Source organism: Canis lupus, chromosome 16, assembly GCF_048164855.1.
Source record: "Canis lupus baileyi chromosome 16, mCanLup2.hap1, whole genome shotgun sequence".
Taxonomy (NCBI): domain Eukaryota; kingdom Metazoa; phylum Chordata; class Mammalia; order Carnivora; family Canidae; genus Canis; species Canis lupus.
Window position 1 is genome coordinate 51,814,671 of NC_132853.1, and position 22,628 is coordinate 51,837,298.

Sequence of the window (22,628 nt, forward strand, 5' to 3'; positions counted from 1 at the left end):
ACAAAGGTGGTAAATAAAGGGTGGGACGCAGGCGGGGGAGGGGCGCGCAGTTGCTAACAATGGGGGCGTCACCGGGCTCCCTGAACATTTCGGTTTCTCTGGCGAGACCGAGCGCCCCACTGGCTTGGGTCTCTGCTCCGCAGAGTATCATGTCCAGGCTTTGCCTCTCCCTTTTTTTTATTTTTACCTGGCAACCGTCGTGGTTGTTGGGCCAGGCAGCTCCGCTTCCCGCGTGGGCCCGTCGGACCTCCGGCCCTCGGAGATCCCCGGAACCCCCGGAACCCCCGGAACCCTGGTCTTCGCACTCTTCTGAACTCCTGCATGAATCGCTCCAGGCACTTACCCACCCCGCAGAGGCGGGGGGGGGCTTTAATAACTTGAGGTCCTCTGCTCCAGCCCAGATATCGGCCCCGCCTAAGCAGTTGACTGAGACTTTGGTTCCATTCCTGGACACGGATTCAAATGGTGAGCTGCCCCCAGAGACAGATCAGTATCTGAATGACAAGCCAACCCTGCACGAAAGGCTCTTACAAGTGGTTCCAGCGTTGGGTGATGAGAATCAGGCCATAGTTCTACCTCCTCCACTCAAAAGTAAGATGAAAACTGGAGATGAGCCAGAAGATCACCAGTCATTGGAAATACTTGCTCCACCTCTGGACAGTCAGGGTTTAAACCAAAGAAAGTTTTTTGTTTCATCCCCAAACCTGGACAAAGATCTAGTTCAGCATCGAAGGCTTGCCAAAGTTGTTATTGGAACTCCAAACCAATTTGCAAATAAAGAGCTCCTAGAACAACTGCAGGACGATTATTCAGATTCTGGTATGGATATCATATACCCTGAGGAAAACCGACCAATGGATTTCCCAGGGGGACCAGATCAACCCCCAGAGCTCCCTGAGGAGCTTGAAATTTCTTCACTCCTGCAGGAGACCCCTGCAGGACCTCTCCAGTCCACTGTAGAGGAACCTGAACCTTTTGTGCCTGGAGTGGAGGCCCAGGCCAAGCATCCAGAGTCCCCTGAAGAGACAGAAACACCTCCACTTCTTCAGGACGCTCTATCTCAGCCTCCAGAGATCCTTAAGGAAGCTGGAAATTCTGTAAGCCCACAGGAGGCCCCAGCTGAACCTTCAAGTACCCCTGAAGTCCAACAGGAAGCCTCAGCTCAACCTACAGAGGCACCTGAGGAAGTAGAACCTTGGACCCCTCAGGAGGCCCCAGCTCAGCCACCAGAGGAGAAGGTACCACCTCAGGAGGTAAATGTGCCATCTCTGAGTCAGAATGAAGCTCAGCGGCCAAAATTACACAATGTCACTGTTAAACCTGTAGATTTGGCACTTACTGTAACTGTGACTCAGCCTCCACAGCACCCCAAGAAGGCTGAGCCTGCAATCCTGCAAGAACAACCAGCTCAGCCACCAGAGCTGTCTTTGGGGGAGGTGGAACCTATTCCAACCCAGCAGGAGCACCCAGCTCAACCTCTAGAGCATCATGAGGTGAAAGTTGCACCTCCAGGTCACCATCAGGTTCAACAGTTAAACCTGCCCAATATCACTGTTAAACCTGCAGGCGTGCAGGTTACTGTAACACCAGAACCCACTACAGAGGTGGGACCTTTGCCAGTTCAACGTGAGTCTGTCACTCAGCCCTCTGTGCCCCTTAATGTGGAACCTTTTGCAACCCAGCATGAAGCCCCAACTCTGCCTCCACAGTCCCCTGAGGAGAATGAACATTTGTCATTTCAACAGGAGACTCCAACTGAGTCCCCAGAATCTCCCACACAGGAGAAACCTCCAACACAGCAGGAGACCCCTGTTCAGACCCCTGGAGAGGTTAAACCTTCCACAACCCAGCAGGACACCCTGGCTCAGGATTCACAGGCTCCTGAGGAGGGTGAATCACCTTCAACCCAGGAGGAGGCCCTGGCTCAACTTCCAGGGACTCAGGAAGAGAAGGAACCTTCTCCACCCCAGCAGGAGGCCCCTGCTGAGCTTCCACAAATCCCTGAGGAGGGTGAACCTTCCTCAATACAGGAGGAGAGCCAGGATCATCATGCACAGACTCCTGAGAAAGCTAAACCTTCTTCAACCCAGCAGGAGGCCCCAACCCAGTATCCACAGGCCTCTGAGGAGGGAGAACCATCTCCAGCTCAGGAAGAGGCTCCCACTCAATTTCCACAAATTCTTGTGAAGAGTGGGTTTCCAGAACAACATCCAGCCCCTGCTGAAAATGTTGAACCTTATCCAGATCAGCAGGGAGTACCAACACAGACTGGAGATCTTCCTGAAGAAACTGAACTTTCTCCAAGCCAGCAGTGGAGCTCATCTCTGCCTCAGATGCCTGTCGTAGGTGTAGAACCTTCTCCAGTCCAGCCTGAGCACCAGGCTCAGCCTCCAGAGTCCTCTACAGATATTGTAGCTCAGCCTCCAGTACATCATGAGGTGACATCCTCACGTCTAGGTCCTGGTGAAGCTCAGCATCCAATGTTGCCCAATATCACAGCAAAACCTGTAGATCTGGAGGTTTTCATAACTCCAGTGCCCACTAAGTTTGAACATGCTCCAGGGCAGCAGGAGGCCTCTGCTCAAGCTCCAGTTCCCCCTGAGCAGGTTGAATTTTCTCCAGCCCAGTCCGAGCTTCTTTTCCAGTCTCCAGAGACCCTTGAAGATGAATTTCCTCCAGGCCAACAAGAACTCATAGTAAAGACTCCAGACCCTCCTAAGGAGATGGAACCTACTTCAGCCCAACAGGAGGCCCCAGCTGAGCCATCAGAGCCCCATAAGGAGATTGAACCATCTTCAAATGAGTACACAGTCTCAGCTCATTCTCCAGGGCCCACTGAAGACGTCAAGCCTCCAACCCAACCAGAGGTTCCAGCTCAGCCTCCTGTTCCCCAGCAGGTCCCAGCTATATCTCCTGAGCCCCGACAGGAGGTAGAGCCTTCTGCCACACAACAGGAATCCCCAGCCCAGTCTTTAGAACTTGCTGACAAAGTGGAACCTCTTCCAGTCTCTCAAAAGACCCCTTCTCAGCTTCTACAGTTTCCTGAGAAGGTGGAATCCTCTCCAGTCCTGCAAGAAGCTCCATCTCTACCTCTAGAGCCCCTTAAGGAGGTAGAACTTTCTCCAGCCCAACAGGTGGCACAGACTCAGCCTTCAGAGCTCCCTGAGAAGCTAGAGTCATTTCCAATTCTGCAGCAGGCTTCAACTCAGTCTCCAGAGCCCCATCAAGAGTCAGAACCTTCTCCAGCTCAGCCTCCAGAGCCATCTAAGGAGGTTGAACCACAACTTCCAGTCCATAACGAGATGACAGTTCCACCTCAAGGACAAGATCAAGCTCAGCGTTCAAGCTTGCCCAGTGTCACTGCTAAACCTGTTGACTTGGAGTTTACTGTACCTCCAGAGCCTTCTACAACCCTGCAGCAGACTCTAGCTCCTCCAGAGGATCCAGAGGTGACACTTCCACATCCAGAACATGTTGAGGCTCAGAGTCCAAATTTGTCTGAAGTCACAGTTCAACCTTTAGATCTGGAGCTTACCATAACACCAGAACCCATTACAGAGGTTGAAACTTCAACCATGCAAGAGACTCCAGGTCCTCCTTTAGAGCCACCTGACGAGTCTGTAATGCAGCCTCCCATGTATCGGGAGGTGACAGTTCCAACTCCAGGTCAGGATCAAGCTCGGCATCTATTGTTACCCAATGTAACGGTTCAGCCTTTGGACTTGGAGCTTACCCTAACTCCAGAACCCACCACAAAAGTTGAACATTCTACAACCGTGAGTAAAACTACTGTTCCTCCAAAGGACATGGAAGTGACATTTGCACATCAAGAGCAGGTTCAAGCTCAGCATCCAATCTTGACTGAAGTCACAGTTCAGCCTTTGGACCTGGGGCTTACCATAACTTCAGAATTCACTAAGGAGATTGAACTTCCTCAACCTATGCAGGAGACTCCAATCCAGCTTCCAGAGCCACCTAAGGAGGTTACTGTAGCTCAATCTCCAGTATATCAGGAGGAGACCATTCCAACACCAGGTTGGGATCAAATTCAGCATCCATCATCACCCAGTGTAACAGTTCAACCTTTGGACCTGGAGCTTACTGTAAGTCCAGAACCCACTACAGAAGTTGAACATTCTACAGCCCTGAAAAAGACTATAGCTCCTCCAAAAGACGTGGAGGTGACATTTGCACATCTCGAGCAGGTTCTGTCTCGCCGTCCAAACTTGACTAAGGTCACAGTTCAACCTTTGGACCTGGAACTTACCATAACTCCAGCATCCACTACAGAGATTGAACCTTCTCCAACCATGCCTCTAGAGCTGCCTAAGGAACTTGTAGCTCAACCTTCCATATATCAAGAGGCAGCAGTTCCAACGTCAGCTCAGGATCAAGCTCAGCACCTGTGGTCACCAAATGTGACAACACAACCTTTGGCCCTAGAGCTTACCATAAGTCCAAAACCCACTACAGAGGTTGAACAGTCTACAACTCTGCATCAGACTACAGCTCCTCCAAAGGACCTTGAGGTGACATTTCCACCATCAGAGCAGGTTCAGGTTCAGCATTCAACCTTAAATAAAGTCAAAGTTAAACCTTTGGACTTGGGGCTTACCATAACTCCAGAACCTACTACAGAGACCAAACCTTCTCCAACCATGCAAGAGACCCCAACTCAGCCTCCAGAGCCACCTAAGGAGGTTGTAGTTCAATATCCATTCCATCAGGAGGGGACAGTTCCAACCCTAGGTCAGGATCAAGCTCCGTATCCAACTTTACCCAGTGTCACAGTTCATCCTGTGGACATGGGACTTACCATAACTTCAGAACCTACTACCCAGGTTGAAGGTTCTACAACCACCAAGACTACAACTCCCCCTCCAAAGGACCTTGAGATGACGCTTGCGCATCTCGAGCAGATTCAGAGGCAACATCCAAACCTGACTGAAGTCACTGTTCCACCTATGGACCTGGAAATTACTGTAACTGCAGGATCCAATATGGAAGTTGAACCTTCTCCAGCCAGGCAAGAGACCCCAACTCAGCCTCCAGAGCCACCTAAGGAGGTTAAAGTTCAATATCCATTTCATCAGGAAGTGATGAGTCCAACTCCAAGTAAGGGTGAAGTCCAGCATCCAGAATCACCCAGCATCACATTTCATAATGGGGGCTTGGGGCTTACCATTACTCCAGAACCTATTACAGAGGCTAAACATTCTGCAACCACGAAGAAGACTACAGCTCCTTCTCCAGCGGACCTTGAGGTGACACTTGCACATCGAGAGCGTGTTCAGAGTCAACAGCCAAACCTGACTAAAGTCACTGTTCCACCTATGGACTTGGAAATTACTGTAAGTCACCAACCAGAGTCATCTGAGTCGGTTCTCCCCCCAACGACTCAGCCCTCAGTGGTGCATTTTGCAAAATACTTCCCAGAAAAGGCATATACAACTTTCACTGAGCAGCCAGAACAGAGTGTTACCACAAATGTCAACATATGTGAGCTCTGTACCTGCAAAGATGAGACGCTATCGTGTACTGGTTTCAGCCCAAAGCAGAGGCTCCGCAGAGTGCCTGTGCCAGAGCCCAACACGGACAACAACACCTTCACCATCTTGTAAGAATTGCCTTTTCTCATTTGTTCCCTGCCTCCTGCTTGACACAGCAGCCTTTCTTTGAGGTCTTCCTGGGCCTTCGTCATCTCCCCAACCATGTTGACTGACTCTCTCTTTTTACCTTTTCTTTGACAACTGTCCTTATCTTCATTTTCCTGTTTGCTGTGGTTCCCACGTCTGCACTCGTTTACTTGTAATTGTCCTTATTCTTTATCCAGTTTTTTTAGCCCCATGATTTAATCGCTTAACCTCTACTCTCCCATCTTTATAGCAACATGTCCCTCTTTCCATCTCCTTGGTGATATACAAAAAAGTGGTTAAGAGTAGAGATTCCGGAATTAGACTGCCTGGGTTTGAATTGAGTTCTGTCACTTATTAGCTTTTGATTCAATTTCCTTATCTATAAAATGGGGTAATAGTTACTACCTTGTGGGATTATTGTGAGATTTGGTGAGTTAATACATATAAAACACGTTTTCAGTGCCTCACATATATGTGAGTGTTAGCTATTATTTGATTCCTCAGCTATGTTTAGAACTCATCTTTGTCCCTTGGTTTTCTATATACAGCACCCATTTTATGCCCCGCCCAGGACTCAGTACTGTGGCAGCCATGCAAGTATGGCATTGTCTTTAGAATATGAAATAATAGGTGGGAAGAAAGGAAATAGGCATAGAAAGACAGGTGACCTATAATTAAGTACAGACTATAGGTTCTGTAAGTCACCAGAATCTGTAATCAATGGAGTGTAGGGGTCAGAGAAAGCTGCATGGATAAGCTAAAACTTCAGCTGAGATTTAGAGTGGCTATGATTTGTTAAATACAGCAAGAATAGGGAGTATAGTCTAAGCAAAGGCACAGCTGCGAGAATGATCAGGAATTAAGAATTAGCTTAGAAAAAAAAAAGAATTAGCTTAGGAGGGCAGCCCCAGTGGCTCAGCGATTTATTTAACGCTGCGTTCAGCCCAAGGCGTGATCCTGGAGACTCGGGATTAAGTCCCACATCGGCTCCCTCCATGGAGCCTGCTTCTCCCTCTGCCTGTGTCTCTGCCTTTCTCTCTGTGTGTCTGTCATGAATAAATAAATAAAATCTGGAAAAAAAAAACATTAGCTTAGGAAGCAGTGAAAGATACGGTTATGAATACCCTTGACTATCAGCTAGAAGGGTTTGAAAGTTATGCTGAGATATAGAGAGCCATTGAAAGTTTTCCAGAAAGACATATGTATCACTAAAACAAGAGGATTGTTTTCTATTCCCTATGTAGAGAGATCTAAAGAGGAAAGCTTGATCCAGGGAAACCAGAAAGAATGGTCTAGCAAAAGCTGGGAGTAAAGTGACAAGGGGCCAGAACAGAATGGCTGTGATAGGAGTAGAAAGAAAATCCTGAAAGCATCACAGAGGAAGAAGCAACAAGACTGCGTAACTGCTGAGGGGAGTAGTGGGCAGGGTGCATCCAGAAAAGAGAAAAATCAACTATAACTCTCAGAAATTTCTGTCCCGGATGAGCAGGTGGAAATACAGCAGTTGGGAAGGACAGCCAGTTGGAGGGAGATAAATTCAGGTTTAGGCATCTTTTATCAGGGAACATAAAGCAACCAGAAGGCATTTTGGTTGACTGGAAATGGCCACTAGGCAGATGATGGGCAGATGGCTATCTGTTTTGCCTTATTTCTGACTCCCCTGAAAAAAATGTGTATATAAACGGAATGGGGGGGGATTCCTGGGTGGCTCAGCGGTTTGGTGCCTGCCTTCGTCCCGGGGCGTGATCCTGGAGTCCAGAGATCGAGTCCTGCGTCGGGCTCCCTGCGTGGAGCCTGCTTCTCCCTCTGCCTGTGTCTCTGCCGCTTCCTCTCTCTCTCTCTCTCTCTCTCTCTGGTCTCTCATGAATAAATAACACCTTAACAAATGAATAGGTAAGTTGTTGCTGAGGGAAGAAGATAAGTTAAAGGTAAGATTCAGTCATATACAGAATTAGTGATTAAAACTGAACTCAGGCATTTCATAGCTTTTTTGAAATACTTGCAATTCATGGATACATTCTCATTTTTTTTTAATGTCACAAGCATATAGGATAAAATGTGAAAATCCCACCCAACCCCCCCTACCACCCATAAGATAACTCCTGTTACCATTTTGGTGTCTGTCCTTCCCATCACTTTCCTTTGCAATTTTCCCCTAATCAGGTAATACTTTTTGTTCCTTGCTCAGTAATTTGTTGCTTTTCCCTATGTAACATGTCTAAGAAATCTCTCCATATTAGTTCCTCTCATTTCTAACTTCTCCTAACAGCTGGACAGATTTCAAAAGAAGTCACTGGGCCAAAGCTTTGGTGTTCCTGGCATAGGATTTCTTTACCTTTGTTTCCTGGCATAGGATTTCTTTACCTTTGTTTTCTTTACCTTTGTTTGATACTTTTTTTTTGCCATTTTTCGGTTCAATTATTTTCTCATTGATTTACAGAAAGAACCATTTTAGACACATAGAGGTGATTTGGAGAAAAATACCATATTCATAAAGTAATTAACTGGCATTATCTATCCAAGAAATTAGACAAATAGGAAGTTCCGGTTCTAAGGAGATGGCTTGTTTACACCAATGGCCCCACATTTCTTTATTAATTGTGCAAACTGGGATGCTGATAGCTATGGATATTAAGAAGCTGGTATTTTCTGCATTTGCATATTCCCCCAAGGTTGCCTATGATTCTTTACTTATTCTGTTCATTCTTTTCCTAACTAGTCAAGGATCTGAACTGTGTTTCTTCACAGAAATTTCCAAGGAAACGCTATTTCTTACATTGAGGAGAATACATGGAAGCCATACCGTTGGACTGAGAAATTGTGAGTATATTTTCTCCGAATACGAATACAAAACACTGCATCCTGAGATCCTTCTTAGTCAAAAATTTTGAAGTCAGTATCTTGGAGGAAAGGTATTTCCCCCTCCATATCCCAAATCAACCTCTATTGATGGCAATTCTATGTTTATCTTGAAAATTGAATTTGACAGGCTCTCTTTAAAATTTAGAGTCAATCTAAACTTATTTTCCATTATATAGGAATACATGATTATATCCTCAATATATAAAAATGAAAGAATAGATAAAGTGAACATCTTCTTTGTGTTCTGATCCCCTACCACTGAGATAGCCACTATCTGGATTTAGTATATATCCTTCCAGATCTTTTTCCATGCATTTGTCTACATACATATTTATAGACAACAAAATAGGTTTGTTGTGGGATTTTCTTACCTTGTTTTTGTTTTTGTTTTTATATAAATGATAACTTCCTACAACTTGATTCTTTTGCTTATGCTTATGCTTATAAATGAATCTTTTGATTCTTTTATCTTATGTCTTAGATTTCTTTTCTTTTAGTGTATAGATAGGGGGTTACCCCATTCATGTATATGCCTGTGTAATATATTCCAAAGTATGAATGTATATAGTAATTCTCATATTGATGAATGTTTAGACTGTGTCCCATTTTCTTGTCACATGCGCTGCTGTAGTGAACTGCCTCAACCATGCATCTTTGTGTATGTGGGCAGGTATTTCTGTAGAATAGATATCTAGAAATGGAATTGTTTGAATAAAGACTATGTAGATGTAAAATTTTAATGGCCCTCAAAAAAGTTGTGCCAACTTATACTCCAACCCATAGACCATGACAGCATTCACATCCTCATACCACCCACTACTGGATATTCTCCATTTCTTGGCTGGTCTGATGCGTGAATAAAAGGGGTCCCATGTGAATTTGAAGTTTTCTGATTACTTGTAAATTTAAATACCTATGTTTACTGAACATTTGTATTTCTTGAGTGAATTTTCTGTCCTTTGCCAATTTTCTGTTATCTTTTATAAAAATTGATCTGTAGAAAAAAGTCAATGTAGACACAAGTGTTTTTAGAAAAAAAAATATTACAATCAAAGCAATCAACTGGTGTTTTTATGAGAGTTTGGTGTCATATCATTAGTGCAACTTGAGCAGAGAAGTCATAAATGACTCCTGAATTAACAATAAAAGACAGTAATCATAGCAATCTAAAAATAGGGATTATGATCCCTCTAAAGTAGATTTCGCCCCTTAGTCTGATATCTTATTGGTAAGGGAGAAATGCTAGAACTAGGCATTTGTTTTTTATTTTGTGAATTTCTTAAATACTATGTGTAGTTTATATTTCTCCATGATAGTGTCTGACTGGGATATTTTATTTCCCAAACTTATAAGAAAACTGAAAATAATTGTCGCAGAAATAAATAACGTTAATTTTCTTTAGGGAATGGAGGGGGATGGGTGGGCTGTGGACAAGGGTAGTAGAAAAACTTTGCGTTGTGTACTATATACCTTTGGAATTTTGGGCCATGTGAATATATTACATATTTTTAAAAAATGAATTGAAATTAAAAAATTAATTTTTAAAAAGCATGTGTTTGGGAATTTATATACTAGAACACGAATGTGGTAAGTCCTGCAGATGTCTGGTTCAGCTTGAAGGTTATACCTTGTAAGCAGAGGTTCCTAACTATGGATCACTGCTCTCCTGGGGCAGGATTTTAACCTGTTTTTCTATATATCTATTGGATGATATCTGCCAACAGTAGAATGAATAAAGTGTGGAATAGTCATAAAATGGAACACTATTTGTTTGAACCATAAAGCCACATAAGTAATCTCAAATTTTCTGATAGCCACTTAAAAATTAAAAGTAAAAAGAGAGAGATGACATAAATGTTAATATATTTTGTTTAGCTCTTATAGCCAAAATATTATTTCGACATATAATTATTATACCCATTATTAGTAAGATAGTCTATGTTTTATACTGTCTTCAAAATATCCAATATCATTTCTATCATGTAATCAGTATAAAAATTATTGAGAGTTTGTGTTCTTTTTATGTTCTTTTTTCCATAGTAACTCTTTGAAATCTCAATTTGATTGCTAGTCTTTTATCAAGAATACTTGTTCTGTATTTAGATTTCATAAAAATTACAGTTGAAAAAGTAATATCACATACCTACATTGTTGCAAACATATTTAAACATTTTCTAATAACTGTTGAGTATCAGTTTTTTCATTTGTATTTTAAAGTAAAAAAAATTAATTAAATAAAAACTTCAGCTCCTCAGTCACACTAGCCACTCCCAAGTATTCAGTAGCCACATGTAGCTAGACATGCAATAAATACTAGGTATTGAAATGAACCAACCTCAGCTACATGCAACAATATAATGAATTTATAAGATAATATTGAGTGAAAGAAGCAACATAGAAAATAATACCTGTGATTCCATTTATATAAAGTTCAAGAAGCGACAAAACTAAATTATGTTGTTTATGGCTGACATATGATAGGTAAAACTACATTTAAAAAAGCAAGGAAATTTGAGGTCCCTGGGTGGTTCAGTCAGTTAAGTGTCCAACTCTTGACTGGGCTCAGGTCATGATCTCAGGGTCATGGGATAGGGCTCCACACTCAGCCAGGAGTCTGCTGGAGATTCTTTCTCTCCCTCTGCCCCTCTCCCAGCAATTAATCTTTTTAAAAAATTAAAAAAGGCAAAGAAATTATTAAAGTCAGGATAATGGTTACTTCTGGGGAATCAGAGAGAGGGTTGTGATTGGAAGGGGCACACTGAAGCCTTCTGGGATGCTGGCAGGGGTTTTTCTTGATACAAGTGGTGTTTCATGGGTATTTGCTTTATAATTATTAAACTGAATATTTATGTTATGTACACTTGATGTGCATTTTTTTAGTTCTCAAAAAAAATTTTTTTTTTTTGGTTGGGGAAAAAACAAATGACTTTACCTATAGTGCTGTATGGGGCTTCCAACATAGAATTTAGAAAAAGAGAGGAGGAAGTGTCAGTTCTGCCAGTATTGTTGTCATCTAAACCAGGGTTCTAGCAGAGACTTTGTGATCCAGAGAGTAGACATTAATATGCATTTTGGTTCAAATAGTGGATGGCTGTGTGTGTGTGTGTGTGTGTGTGTGTGTGTGTGAGAGAGAGAGAGAGAGAGAGAGAGAGAGAGGAATAAAGAAAAAAAAAAGGATTTGAGTGGAAACAGCGCAGAGCTCAGTACTCCTAAATTAAAGAAGAATTAGTATATTTAGGTGGCACCATTACACAGGTTTCCCTCCCAAATGGGAGTTAGTCCTGTGTAGTGAATAGTTGTAGTTGTTTTGCATTTTGATGCAGAAATAACCTTTTCATTTTTCAGAATTCTCAGTGAAAATTATTTGACTGAATTACATAAGGACTCATTTGAAGGCCTGCTATCCCTACAGTATTTGTAAGTTAATTAATCACTTATTATGAGTTTTTAGTTATATTATCTGTAAAATAAATATGGGGTTCAAATTAGATAATCACTATAATTTCTTCTAACAATAAATTTCCATCTCTAGCATTAAATATCTCATATGCATTTTCAGTTTTTTAATTCTATAGACAAGATAAAGATAGAAAAAGACCCTTCAGTTATAGAGCAAAAGGGGTAATTAGGTCTGAGCAATTATGGATGCACATATGAACCTGTCTTGTAAGTGTTCATATACCGTGTGCTTACATTTATACTTAATTTATGGCTCATGGATCAAATCATGCTCAGGTCTGTCTTTATACAGCCTGAGTTAAGAATGATTTTTACGTTCTTAAAGGGCTGTAAAAGAGAAAAGAAGAGAAAGAGAAGAATATATGACAGAGACCATATATGGCCTGCAAAGCCCAAAATGTTTACTATCTGGCCTTTACAGAAAAGGTTTGAAAAAGTTGGTTTAGTAAAATGAGAGGAATTAAAATTAACCTCAAATTGTCACCTACAGGACAAGAAAATATAGAACACTTACATTATTTTGAATGCCATTAACCCAGAATGTTTTTAATATTTAATCTAAATTAAACATTTAAATATTAAATATTTAAGCAGGTTAATTATGTAAGCAGTATTATCAAGTACCTATTAAGTTACCAAGAGAGCAGATTAAGGATTTCAGTGGGAATTCTAGCACCAGTATTAAAAATAGATGTTTAAAATGATGGTTAAGGGGTACCTGGCTGGCTCAGTTGATAGAGCAAGTGACTTCGGATCTTGAGGTTGTGGGTGTGAAACCCACATTGGGTATAGAGATTACTTAAGGAAATAAAATCTTTAAAGTAAAATAAAATGATGGTTAAGTATTATGGTTAGAAATGTTTACATTAAGCAAACATATCAGAAATGCCCCTAATTTAACTAATTATAAAATAAAATCTCTCCAGCCTCATTGTCAAGGAGGAAATGCTTCTTTAGTATTTCTAGGTATACATACAGAGATACCATGTTCTTTGCTATAAAGGTTCAATTTTTATCTTTGTCTGTGGCATCCAGAGCTGTGTAAGTCATTAATCCCTATTAATGATGCTCTTGAGCAAATAGAGTCTTCTTGCAAATGTAGAAGGTTTAAGGATAGTGGGTAAAAAAGAGCAAGAGCATGATTAAACACTAAGAATAGTCCTTTAAGTTATCAAACCTTCCAAGTCTTAGGGGACAGCCACTCTTGTATTGGTTTTCTTGGCTACTTCTGTGATCTGGACTCTAAACTTTACAAACACCGTTTGTAGAAAATCAAATGAGATAAACTGCTCAAAGGATTAGGCACTTCATTACTACTACTATGAAATACTTTGTAAGCCAATTATTTTATGTTAGCTGAAGTGTTCTCATTCATTTAAAAAAAAAAAAAAAAGGTCAATCAAAAGCTAATATGACAGGCACTATGCCCAGTATCATAGGCACTCAGATGATTAAGACAGGCTTCCTACCCCTATAGGAACTCATGATCTCACAAGGAAAATAGACAGAAGCTCAAACCATAATGCACTAAGCACTAAGTGGATGACAAAGTGCTGAAGAGGTGCAGAAGAGGGAGCCATAAAGTCATAAAACTACATTTCTTTTTACACAGTCATTTTGTTTCTGCTATTCACTACCCAGCTCTTTATATTTATTTTTTAAATATTTGAGTTTGTTTTATGTCCATGTGTCAATTTTATTTTTTTAATAATAAATTTATTTCTTATTGGTGATCGATTTGCCAACATACAGAATAACACCCAGTGCTCATCCCATCAAGTGCCCCCCTCAGTGCCTGTCACCCATTGACCCCCAACCCCCGCCCTCCTCCCCTTGCACCACCCCTAATTCGTTTCCCATAGTTAGGAGTCTTTATGTTCTGTCTCCCTTTCTGATATTTCCTACCCATTTCTTCTCCCTTCCCTTCTCTTCCCTTTCACTATTATTTATATTCCCCAAATGAATGAGAACATATAATGTTTGTCTTTCTCCGATTGGCTTATTTCACTCAGCATAATACCCTCCAGTTCCATCCACGTTGAAGCAAATGGTGGGTATTTGTCATTTCTAATGGCTGAGTAATATTCCATTGTATACATAAACCACATCGTCTTTATCCATTCATCTTTCGATGGACACCGAGGCTCCTTCCACAGTTTGGCTATTGTGGACATTGCTGCTAGAAACATCGGGGTGCAGGTGTCCCGGCCTTTCATTGCATCTGTATCATTGGGGTAAATCCCCAACAGTGCAATTGCTGGGTTGTAGGGCAGGTTTATTTTTAACTATTTGAGGAACCTCCACACAGTTTTCCAGAGTGGCTACACCATTTCACATTCCCACCAACAGTGTAAGAGAGTTCCCTTTTCTCTGCATCCTCTCCAACATTTGTGGATTCCTGCCTTGTTACTTTTCCCCATCCTCCCTGGTGTGAGGTGGTATCTCATTGTGGTTTTGATTTGTATTTCCCTGATGGCAAGTGATGCAGGGCATTTTCTCATGTGCGTGTTGGCCATGTCTATGTCTTCCTCTGTGAGATTTCTGTTCATGTCTTTTGCCCATTTCATGATTGGATTGTTTGTTTCTTTGGTGCAAATGACGTATCAGATAAAGGGCTAGTTTTCCAGGATCTATAAAGAACTTATTAAACTCAACACGAAAGAAACATGTGTCAGTTTTAAACATGGTAGACAATGCAGATGAACACAACTAGTCCATACTTTCAAGCATTTTATGCTCAGAGGAAAAAGGATGCAAAAATAACTATATTAAAAATAAATTGGAATGCCTGGCTGGCTGAGTTGGTAGAGCATGTGGCTCTTGATCTCAGGGTCATGATTTCAAGCCCCTGGTTGGGTGTGAAGCCTACTTTAAATGTTTTTTTCAAAAGAAGAAGAAGAAATGGATATGGGCAACGAGAGGTATAAATTGGTTTTGGAATACAGATGAGGAAGAAAAGACTTCACATTGGATCAGGGAAGCTATTAGAGCAATGCTGTTTCAACAGGACCTTGAAGAGCTATTGGGTATCATCAGAAAGACATTGTAGGGCGAATAAGCTTACAAAGGAGACTGGGAGAAAGGCAAAATACAGGAAAAATATCTTGAGTACCTGTAGAGTAGGAGATTAGAGCTAGTCTTCTAGGATTTTGAAGGCCGTGGATTAACATGCCACGCTACTGGATTATCACAGCAGTGCTCCAGGACAAGCTTTAAACTGCAATAGAAAAATAAATAAATAAATAATCTGCAACAGAGTCACTTGGAGGGCTTGTCAGAAAATAAGCTCCACCTCCACAGTTACTGATTCCTTCAGTCTATAGAGTAAGGCTGAGAATTTGCATCTTGAGTAAGTGCCCAAGTGATGCTGGCATTCGAGAACCACTTGTGGAGAATTACTCTGGTGACTGTGTGCAGGATGGATTAGAAAGGGAGAGACTAGAGATGGCAATGCCAGTCTGAAGAGTAGGTGGAAAATAAGGGACTAAGCTGGAATCAATGGAAGTCTGAGGGTCAACTATTATCAAGAATGGGTGTTTTCAAATAAAAATCCAGTACTATGTGGTGTTTTTTGTTGTCTCACCACTTGCAACTGAAGCAGTTAATAAATTCATGGAATATTAAGGCAAATGTACAACCAAAAATGAATTTCTATTAACATGATGATATGATTCTGAGTTAGTTCAAATTTATGTATTGATTAGAGGGGTAACTTCCTTTCAATTTAAATGAAAGGATATCTTTTATTTTTTCTGGTATTGAATTGGCCTAGAAAAATAGAACTAAACCAAAAAGGTGTTCCAAAATGAGAATATCCCTTTTAATATTAGAAATTATAATTATAGGGGTGCCCGGTTGGTGCAGTTGGCTGAGCATCTGACTCTTGGTTTTGGCTCAGGTCACAATCTCTGGATCCTGAAATGGAGCCCCCTGTTGGGCTCTGCACTCAGTGAGGAGTCTGCTTGGGATTCTCTCTCCCTCTTCCTCTGCTCCTCCCACTTGTGCATGTGCATGCACACACACTCTCTAATAAATAAATATTTTTTAAAAAGAAATTATAGGGGCAGCCCGAGTGGCTCACCGGTTAAGCGCCACCTTCTGCCCAGGGTGTGATCCTGGAGACCTTGGATCCAGTCCCATGTCAGGCTCCCTGTATGGAGCCTGCTTCTCCCTCTGCCTGTGTCTCTGCCTTTCATTCTCTCTGTGTGTCTATATGAATAAATAAATAAAATCTTTTACAAAATAAAGAAAGAAATTCTATGTGGAGGTCAAAACTTTGAGCTCATAATCTAGAAATTGATGAGGCCTCAAATGTCCTCTAATTAATTCTTCTGCTCTCAGGAAAGATTACTTCCAGAATCTATCAAGAGCTGTAGTTACTTCTTTCATTTATGAAAGTGAGACTCTTTTAAGAGAGATGAGGAGAGTTAGGGGCTCTGGAAGGTTCAAATAACAAGTCCTTAAGTTCAGAGTTTAGGCAAAAGCTGCTTATTCAATACTATCAGCCTACTAGTTAGGTATCTAATAGCTAATTGAGGCAATATTTTCCTTTTACTTTTCCTAGAGATTTATCCTGCAATAAGATACAATCTATTGAAAGACGGACATTTGAACCACTACCTTTTTTGAAGTTTATGTAAGTTACAAATACAAATTTCATTATATTTGGGATTTTTGTTAAACTTAATTGTAAACCTCTTTGCTACAATCATTTTGAAATATGATTGTAATTTTATTAGTAGAAAGCTACTAAAATTATGTAGCGAATCTTTTTTGTCTGTAGCAAAGATTAGTGTAAGAATTATTATACAGATCAGACTGAATCATTCTAGAGAAGTGGTTCTCAACTAGGGTGATTTTGCACCCAGGTGACATTTGAAGTGTCTGGAGACATTTTTGGTTGTCAGACTGTAGATATGCTACTGGCATCTAGTGGGCAGAGGCCAGAGATGGCGCTAAACACCCTATAATGCACAGGACAGCCCCTCTTAAAAAAGAGGATCCAACCATAAATGTCAATAGTGCTGATGTGAAATATTTTTCTAGAGAAATAAAGATTACCTAACACAAGTATTTATTGAGCATTTACAGATTTGTATCTAATGCAACACATGTAGAAACATGAAAATATAAATCTTTCATGCAAATTTTTTAAATTTAAATTTCTAAAAAAATTTTAAAAGGCATATCTTCCATAGCGAGATAGTTTCAGGATATGGAGAGGGTATTGAGATTATGTTTCATCCTATATAAATTGGAATCACTGCCAAAGGATAAATGTTCTGAAAGAATACCTTTTTTCCTTCTTCTTTTGCTTGTGTCTTTTTTTGTAGAAATGTTAGTTGCAATGTACTGACAGCAGTGAGCTTTGGAACATTTCAGGCCTGGCATGGAATGCAGTTTTTACATAAGCTGTAAGTGAAATAGAAAATAAACACATGTAAAAAATAAACAGACAAACAATATGTAAAAACATCATACATTTATTGGTTCAGTGGATGTTAAGCCCAGTATGAACTCTGAAAAGTATGTCTTAAAATCCATTCTTTTTTTTTTTTTTTCAAATGAGGAAACTAAGGTACAAAGAGGCCAAGAGGCTTGTCTATCTCATAAATGGCACTCTCAGCTTTCCCTGTACTCAGCTTTGGTATGGGCAATAAAAGGCCCCAAGCAAATAACACCCAAGTCAACACTATCCTGGGAATCCATGACAATGATGCTTCTCCAATAGGGGCATGGTCCTTCAAATTCCACCTCTGAATTTAACTTTGATTCCTGCTAATGGGCAAAGTTCCTAACTGCTTCAATGCATGCAAAATAAAGCTTCAAAGAACTAAGTGTAGGGGAATTCTCCAGGGAGCAAAAGTGTGGGTGCTTCCTCAGCCATCAGCTTCTTTTAAATGGTAAAGCAGAAAGAACTGCTGAGAACCTGCCACAGGGCACTTCTCTCACCAGTTACCCAGAACATTATTTTTCAAAAAATGTATACCTCTGAGTAAATCATCTGGGGGCCATAAGAACCTTTGAGGTATGGTAAAAGATATTGTTTGTGTTAAGTTGTGTGAAAAATGTTCATGAAATACATTGCTGTAGCATAATTCCATGTGGCTATTTCCTGACTCTTCTTCAATAAGAAGTGTGTTATTCCCTTTCGGCTGGAAAATTCTGTGATTTCCTGGTGATATAAACAAATCATAGTGGGGGATGTTCAATGGCCTGAGGGGGATTTTAGACTCAAGGTGAAGATCTTCCTCTAAACGTGACTTTGGAAAAGATTATCTTACCTGTCTTGTAGTTCAGAAATATTATTTCACACAGTTTATTTTAGGATAGATGAAGGTGTTGAGGGTGTGTCTGGAGCTAGAGGGACAGTTCCTGCAGATGCCTATCTGTTGAAGGCTCCTCTCTCCTCCCATTAATTTGCTGATGCCTAACTTGGAAAAAGACTACAGAGGGTCAGTTTTTTGCTTGCGAACACCCCGGAGAAAAGGCTCATTGGGTTTCTGCACCAGGAGGTTTTGGTGCATCAATATACTGTCTTAAACTCACCATCTTTATTTCTAAGCATGTTATCACACCAAGAGTCTCTTAGAAGAATCTGAATTTCCAAAAAAGAAAGAAAAGAAAGAAAGAAAGAAAGAAAGAAAAAAAGAAAAGAAAGAAAGAAAGAAAGAAAGGAAAGGAAAGAATCTGACTTTCATTATAGTTATATGGGCAACACAAGAAAGAATATGGGGGAATCAGTTGATAAAAATCAATGAATTCATTGAAAAACATTCACTGAGTGCCATGTCCAATACATGTCAACACTGTACTAAGTACTGGGGGTACAAAGAATAAGACAGGGACTGTCCCCAAGAAACTTTCATACTGGAAGGAGAAAGATGTTGACAGGAAAACACACGGGAGCCGTGCGGGCATCCATGCAGCAGGGTAACAAGGTAGGGGGTTGACAAAGTAGGGAACAAACAGGTTGTGGGATAGAAAAGACTCTTAATGGATGAAGCAACAGCTTGTTTGTGTTGAGTTTCTGTGTGCATCTTAAATAACAGAAAAAGGTAATTAAAGAACCAGAGCTAGCCAGTATTGATAATAAATTAATACTCATGTCATGGGACTTGAATACAGCTTCGAAAACTAATTCACAGTTCCTTCTGAAAGATTATCACGATACAGTAAGTGTGTACTGGGGGTTAGGCTCCTTTTTTGTTTGAGGTCAAATTTTTCTAATAGACAAAGCTAGTCTGCTTTAGGAAATCTCTGCCATAGTGAAATATAAACTTCATTGCATTTCTTTCCAAAGGCAAGTTGCCAAGGGAAGATGCCACCCTTTGAATTAGTCATGTTACCTGTGTGACATGTTACCAAGGTGTTTATAAGTTGAAACAATATTTTCTCTGGCATTAAAGAAGTCTGTAAAATGTATAGGCCCTAGCTGAGGTGGATTTATTTTGAACTGACCAAAGCTTTAACTTCAGGGCTCCTCACTTCCATAGGCCCCTTCAAAGGTCTTGAGAGGAGTCCTAGCAATTTTTATATTCATAATGTTGCATGTTTTTATTAGACAGGATTTCCCAAAGTAGATGAGGTTCAGGCCCCACAAGACCTTGATTGACCCTGGGTTTCAGGTAATTATAACTCAGTAAGCTTCTTGAATGAAGCCTCTAAGTTATTGATAAATACTGACTGAACAAGTTAGCAGTGTGGTAAAGTCTATTTTGAATCTGAAATCCACCTCAAAGACATGCCAAGAGCTTATTAATGAGGTACCACCTTTGGAGGTTTTTGTTTTCTTTGGCTTTAATAAGGAGAAGGGAGAAGCAGGCTCCATGCACCGGGAGCCCGATGTGGGATTCGATCCCGGATCTCCATGATCACGCCCTGGGCCAAAGGCAGGCACTAAACCGCTGCTCCACCCAGGGATCCCCAGTTCTTTATTTTTAATTGAGATATAATCCACATAATAGACTATGCAACATTGTAAAGTATACAGTCCAGTGGTATACTTCGATAGACCACAGCCACCCTAATTCCAGGACAGTTTCATCACCCTCCAAAATAAATACCGTACCCATCAGCTGTGACCACCCCCTTCTTCCCTCCTCCCAGGCAACAACTAATTCCCCTTCTGTATCCTAGATTTGCCTCTTCTGGACATTTCATACAAATGAGTGTCTAGCTTCTTTCACATAACTGTTAGCTTCAAAGTTTTTCCATGTTGTAGCATATATACCAGCACTTCATTCTTTTTGAAGGCTGTATAATATTCCCTTACATAGACACATCACCTTTTGTTCATCTGTTCCTCAGTTATTGGACTTTTCAGTTGTTTCCACTTCTGACTATTATTAATAATGCTGCTATGAGTATTCACATACGTGGTTTTGTGTGGACATATGTTTTTAATTCTCTTGGGTACATACCTAGGAGTGGAATTGCTGAGTCACGTAGTAACTCTATGTCTAACCCTTTTGAGGAACTGCCAAACTGTGTTCCACACGTAACTATGCCATTTTATGTTCTCACCAATGTATGAAGATTCCACTTTCCCCATAATCTTGCTACCGCTTATCATTCTCCATCTGATTATAGCCATCTTAGTGAGTATAAAGTAGTATCTTATTATAGCTTTGATTTGTATTTCCCTAATGACTTAAGACATTGAACATCTTTTCATGTGCTTATTGGCCATTTGTGTATTTTCTTTGGAGAAATGTCTCTCTGAATCCTTTGCCCATTTAAAAGTTCAATTATTAGTCTTTTTATTGAGTTGTAAGAGTTCTTTATGTGTTCTGGATATTCTGGATACTAGACTTTTATCAGACATATGATTTGCAAATATTTTCTCCCATTCTGTGAGTGGTCTTTTACTTTCTTGATAATGTCCTTTGAAGCACAAAAATCTGTTTAATTTTTTATAAAGTCCAATTTGTCTATTTTTCCTTTTATTATTTGTGCTTTTGGTGGCATGTCTAAGAAACTCTTGCCTAATCCAAGGTCATAAAGATTTCTAAGAGTTTTTATAGCTTGAGCACTTCCATTTAGGTTAATCCATTTTGAGTTAATTTTTATATATAGAATGAAGTGTAGGAATCCTTATTTTGTATATGAATATATAGTTGTCCCAGCTCCATTCGAAAAGACTAGTCTTCCCACTTTGAATTGCTTTGGCACTCTTGTTGAAAATCAGCCAACTATAAATGTGAGGATTTATTCCTGGACTGTCAGTTCTGTTCCATTGGTTTATATGTCTATCCTTTTTTTTAAAATCTTCAGCCTCAGTTTATTCACTTTTAATTTACAGAACATCAGAGATTTACATTGTTTTCCAGTGTTAGCATTTTTATTTTTATTTTTTTAAATAATAAATTTACTTTTTATTGGTGTTCAATTTGCCAACATACAGAATAACACCCAGTGCTCATCCCGTCAAGTGCTCCACTCAGTGCCCATCACCCATTCACCCCCACCCCCCGCCCTCCTCCCCTTCCACCACCCCTAGTTTGTTTCCCAGAGTTAGGAGTCTTCATGTTCTGTCTCCCTTTCTGATATTTCCTACCCATTTCTTCTCCCTTCCCTTCTATTCCCTTTCACTATTATTTATATTCCCCAAATGAATGACACCATATAATGTTTGTCCTTCTCTGATTATATATGTCTATCTTTATGCCAGTGCCACACTACGATTACTGTAGCTTTGAATTGGGTTTTGAAAGCAGAGCATGTGAATCTTCCCACTTTTTTGTTCTTTATCTAGATTTTTCTTGGCTATTCTGGGTCCCTTGAATTGATATAAGAATTTTAGAATTAGCCTGGAAACAAGTCAGCTGTGATCTTGATAAGGGTTGTGCTGAAGCCATAGTTCAATTTGGGGCATAGTGCCATTTTAACAATATTTTCTTCTGGTCCATGACCATGGCATTTTTTCCATTTATTTCAATCTTCTTTAATTTCAACAATGTTTTGTAGCTTTCAGTGTATGGATCTTATACTTTTTGGTTACATTTTTTCCTAAGTATTTTATTCTTTTTAATATTGTTATACATGGAAATTTTTTCTTAATATCATTTTGGATTACTCATTGCTAATACATAGAAATACATCTAACTTTTATATATTGATCTTGTTTCCTGCAACCTTGCTGAACCCATTTGTTAGTGCTAAGGTTTTTTTCTACATTCCTAGGAATATGTCTTGTGGTCTTCTAGTTTCTCAGGAATATGTTGGAGCATTTCAAACTCTCTGTGGATATCTCATTTCTCAGCTTTTTCTTTTAAACTTTTAGATTAGGGTTTTTGTTGTTGTTGTTGTTGTTTTTTGTTTTTTTGTTTTTTTTGTCCCAACTGTTATCCATTGCCTTACACAGCTGCCAGTTTAAAACATTTACCTGTAAGTGTTTTTAAAAATGCTCCTGGGGATATCTAGGTGACTAAGCGGTTGGGTGTCTGCCTTCCTCTCTAGGCATGATCCTGGAGTTCTGGGATCCAGTCTCACATCCAGCTCCCCATAGGGAGCCCACTTCTCCCTCTGCCTATGTCTCTGCCTCTCTCTGTCTCCCTTTGCCTGTGTCTCTGCCTCTCTCTCTCTGTCTGTGTGTCTTTCTCATGAATAAATAAATAAATAATGATATTTTTAAAATGCCCCTTGAGAAGAAGAGGCTTCTAGCATTGT

General features: G+C 40.3%; 1 protein-coding gene across 6 annotated transcripts in view; it reads left to right on the forward strand.

The window, feature by feature from the left end:
- The first annotated feature begins 44 nt into the window (after positions 1–44).
- The window catches only part of LOC140607059 (uncharacterized), a 43,337-nt gene continuing 20,753 nt past the window's right edge, over positions 45–22,628 (forward strand). For 4 of the 6 annotated variants that reach the window (XM_072781388.1, XM_072781389.1, XM_072781392.1 and 1 more), the window contains exons 1-5: positions 45–5,617; positions 8,385–8,456; positions 11,844–11,915; positions 16,522–16,593; positions 17,291–17,371. In XM_072781388.1, the coding sequence (XP_072637489.1) occupies positions 60–5,617; positions 8,385–8,456; positions 11,844–11,915; positions 16,522–16,593; positions 17,291–17,371 (5,855 nt within the window). In that variant the 5' untranslated portion in view covers positions 45–59. The remainder of the gene's footprint in view (positions 5,618–8,384; positions 8,457–11,843; positions 11,916–16,521; positions 16,594–17,290; positions 17,372–22,628) is intronic. The other 2 variants (XM_072781390.1, XM_072781391.1) reach the window with 2 other exon arrangements.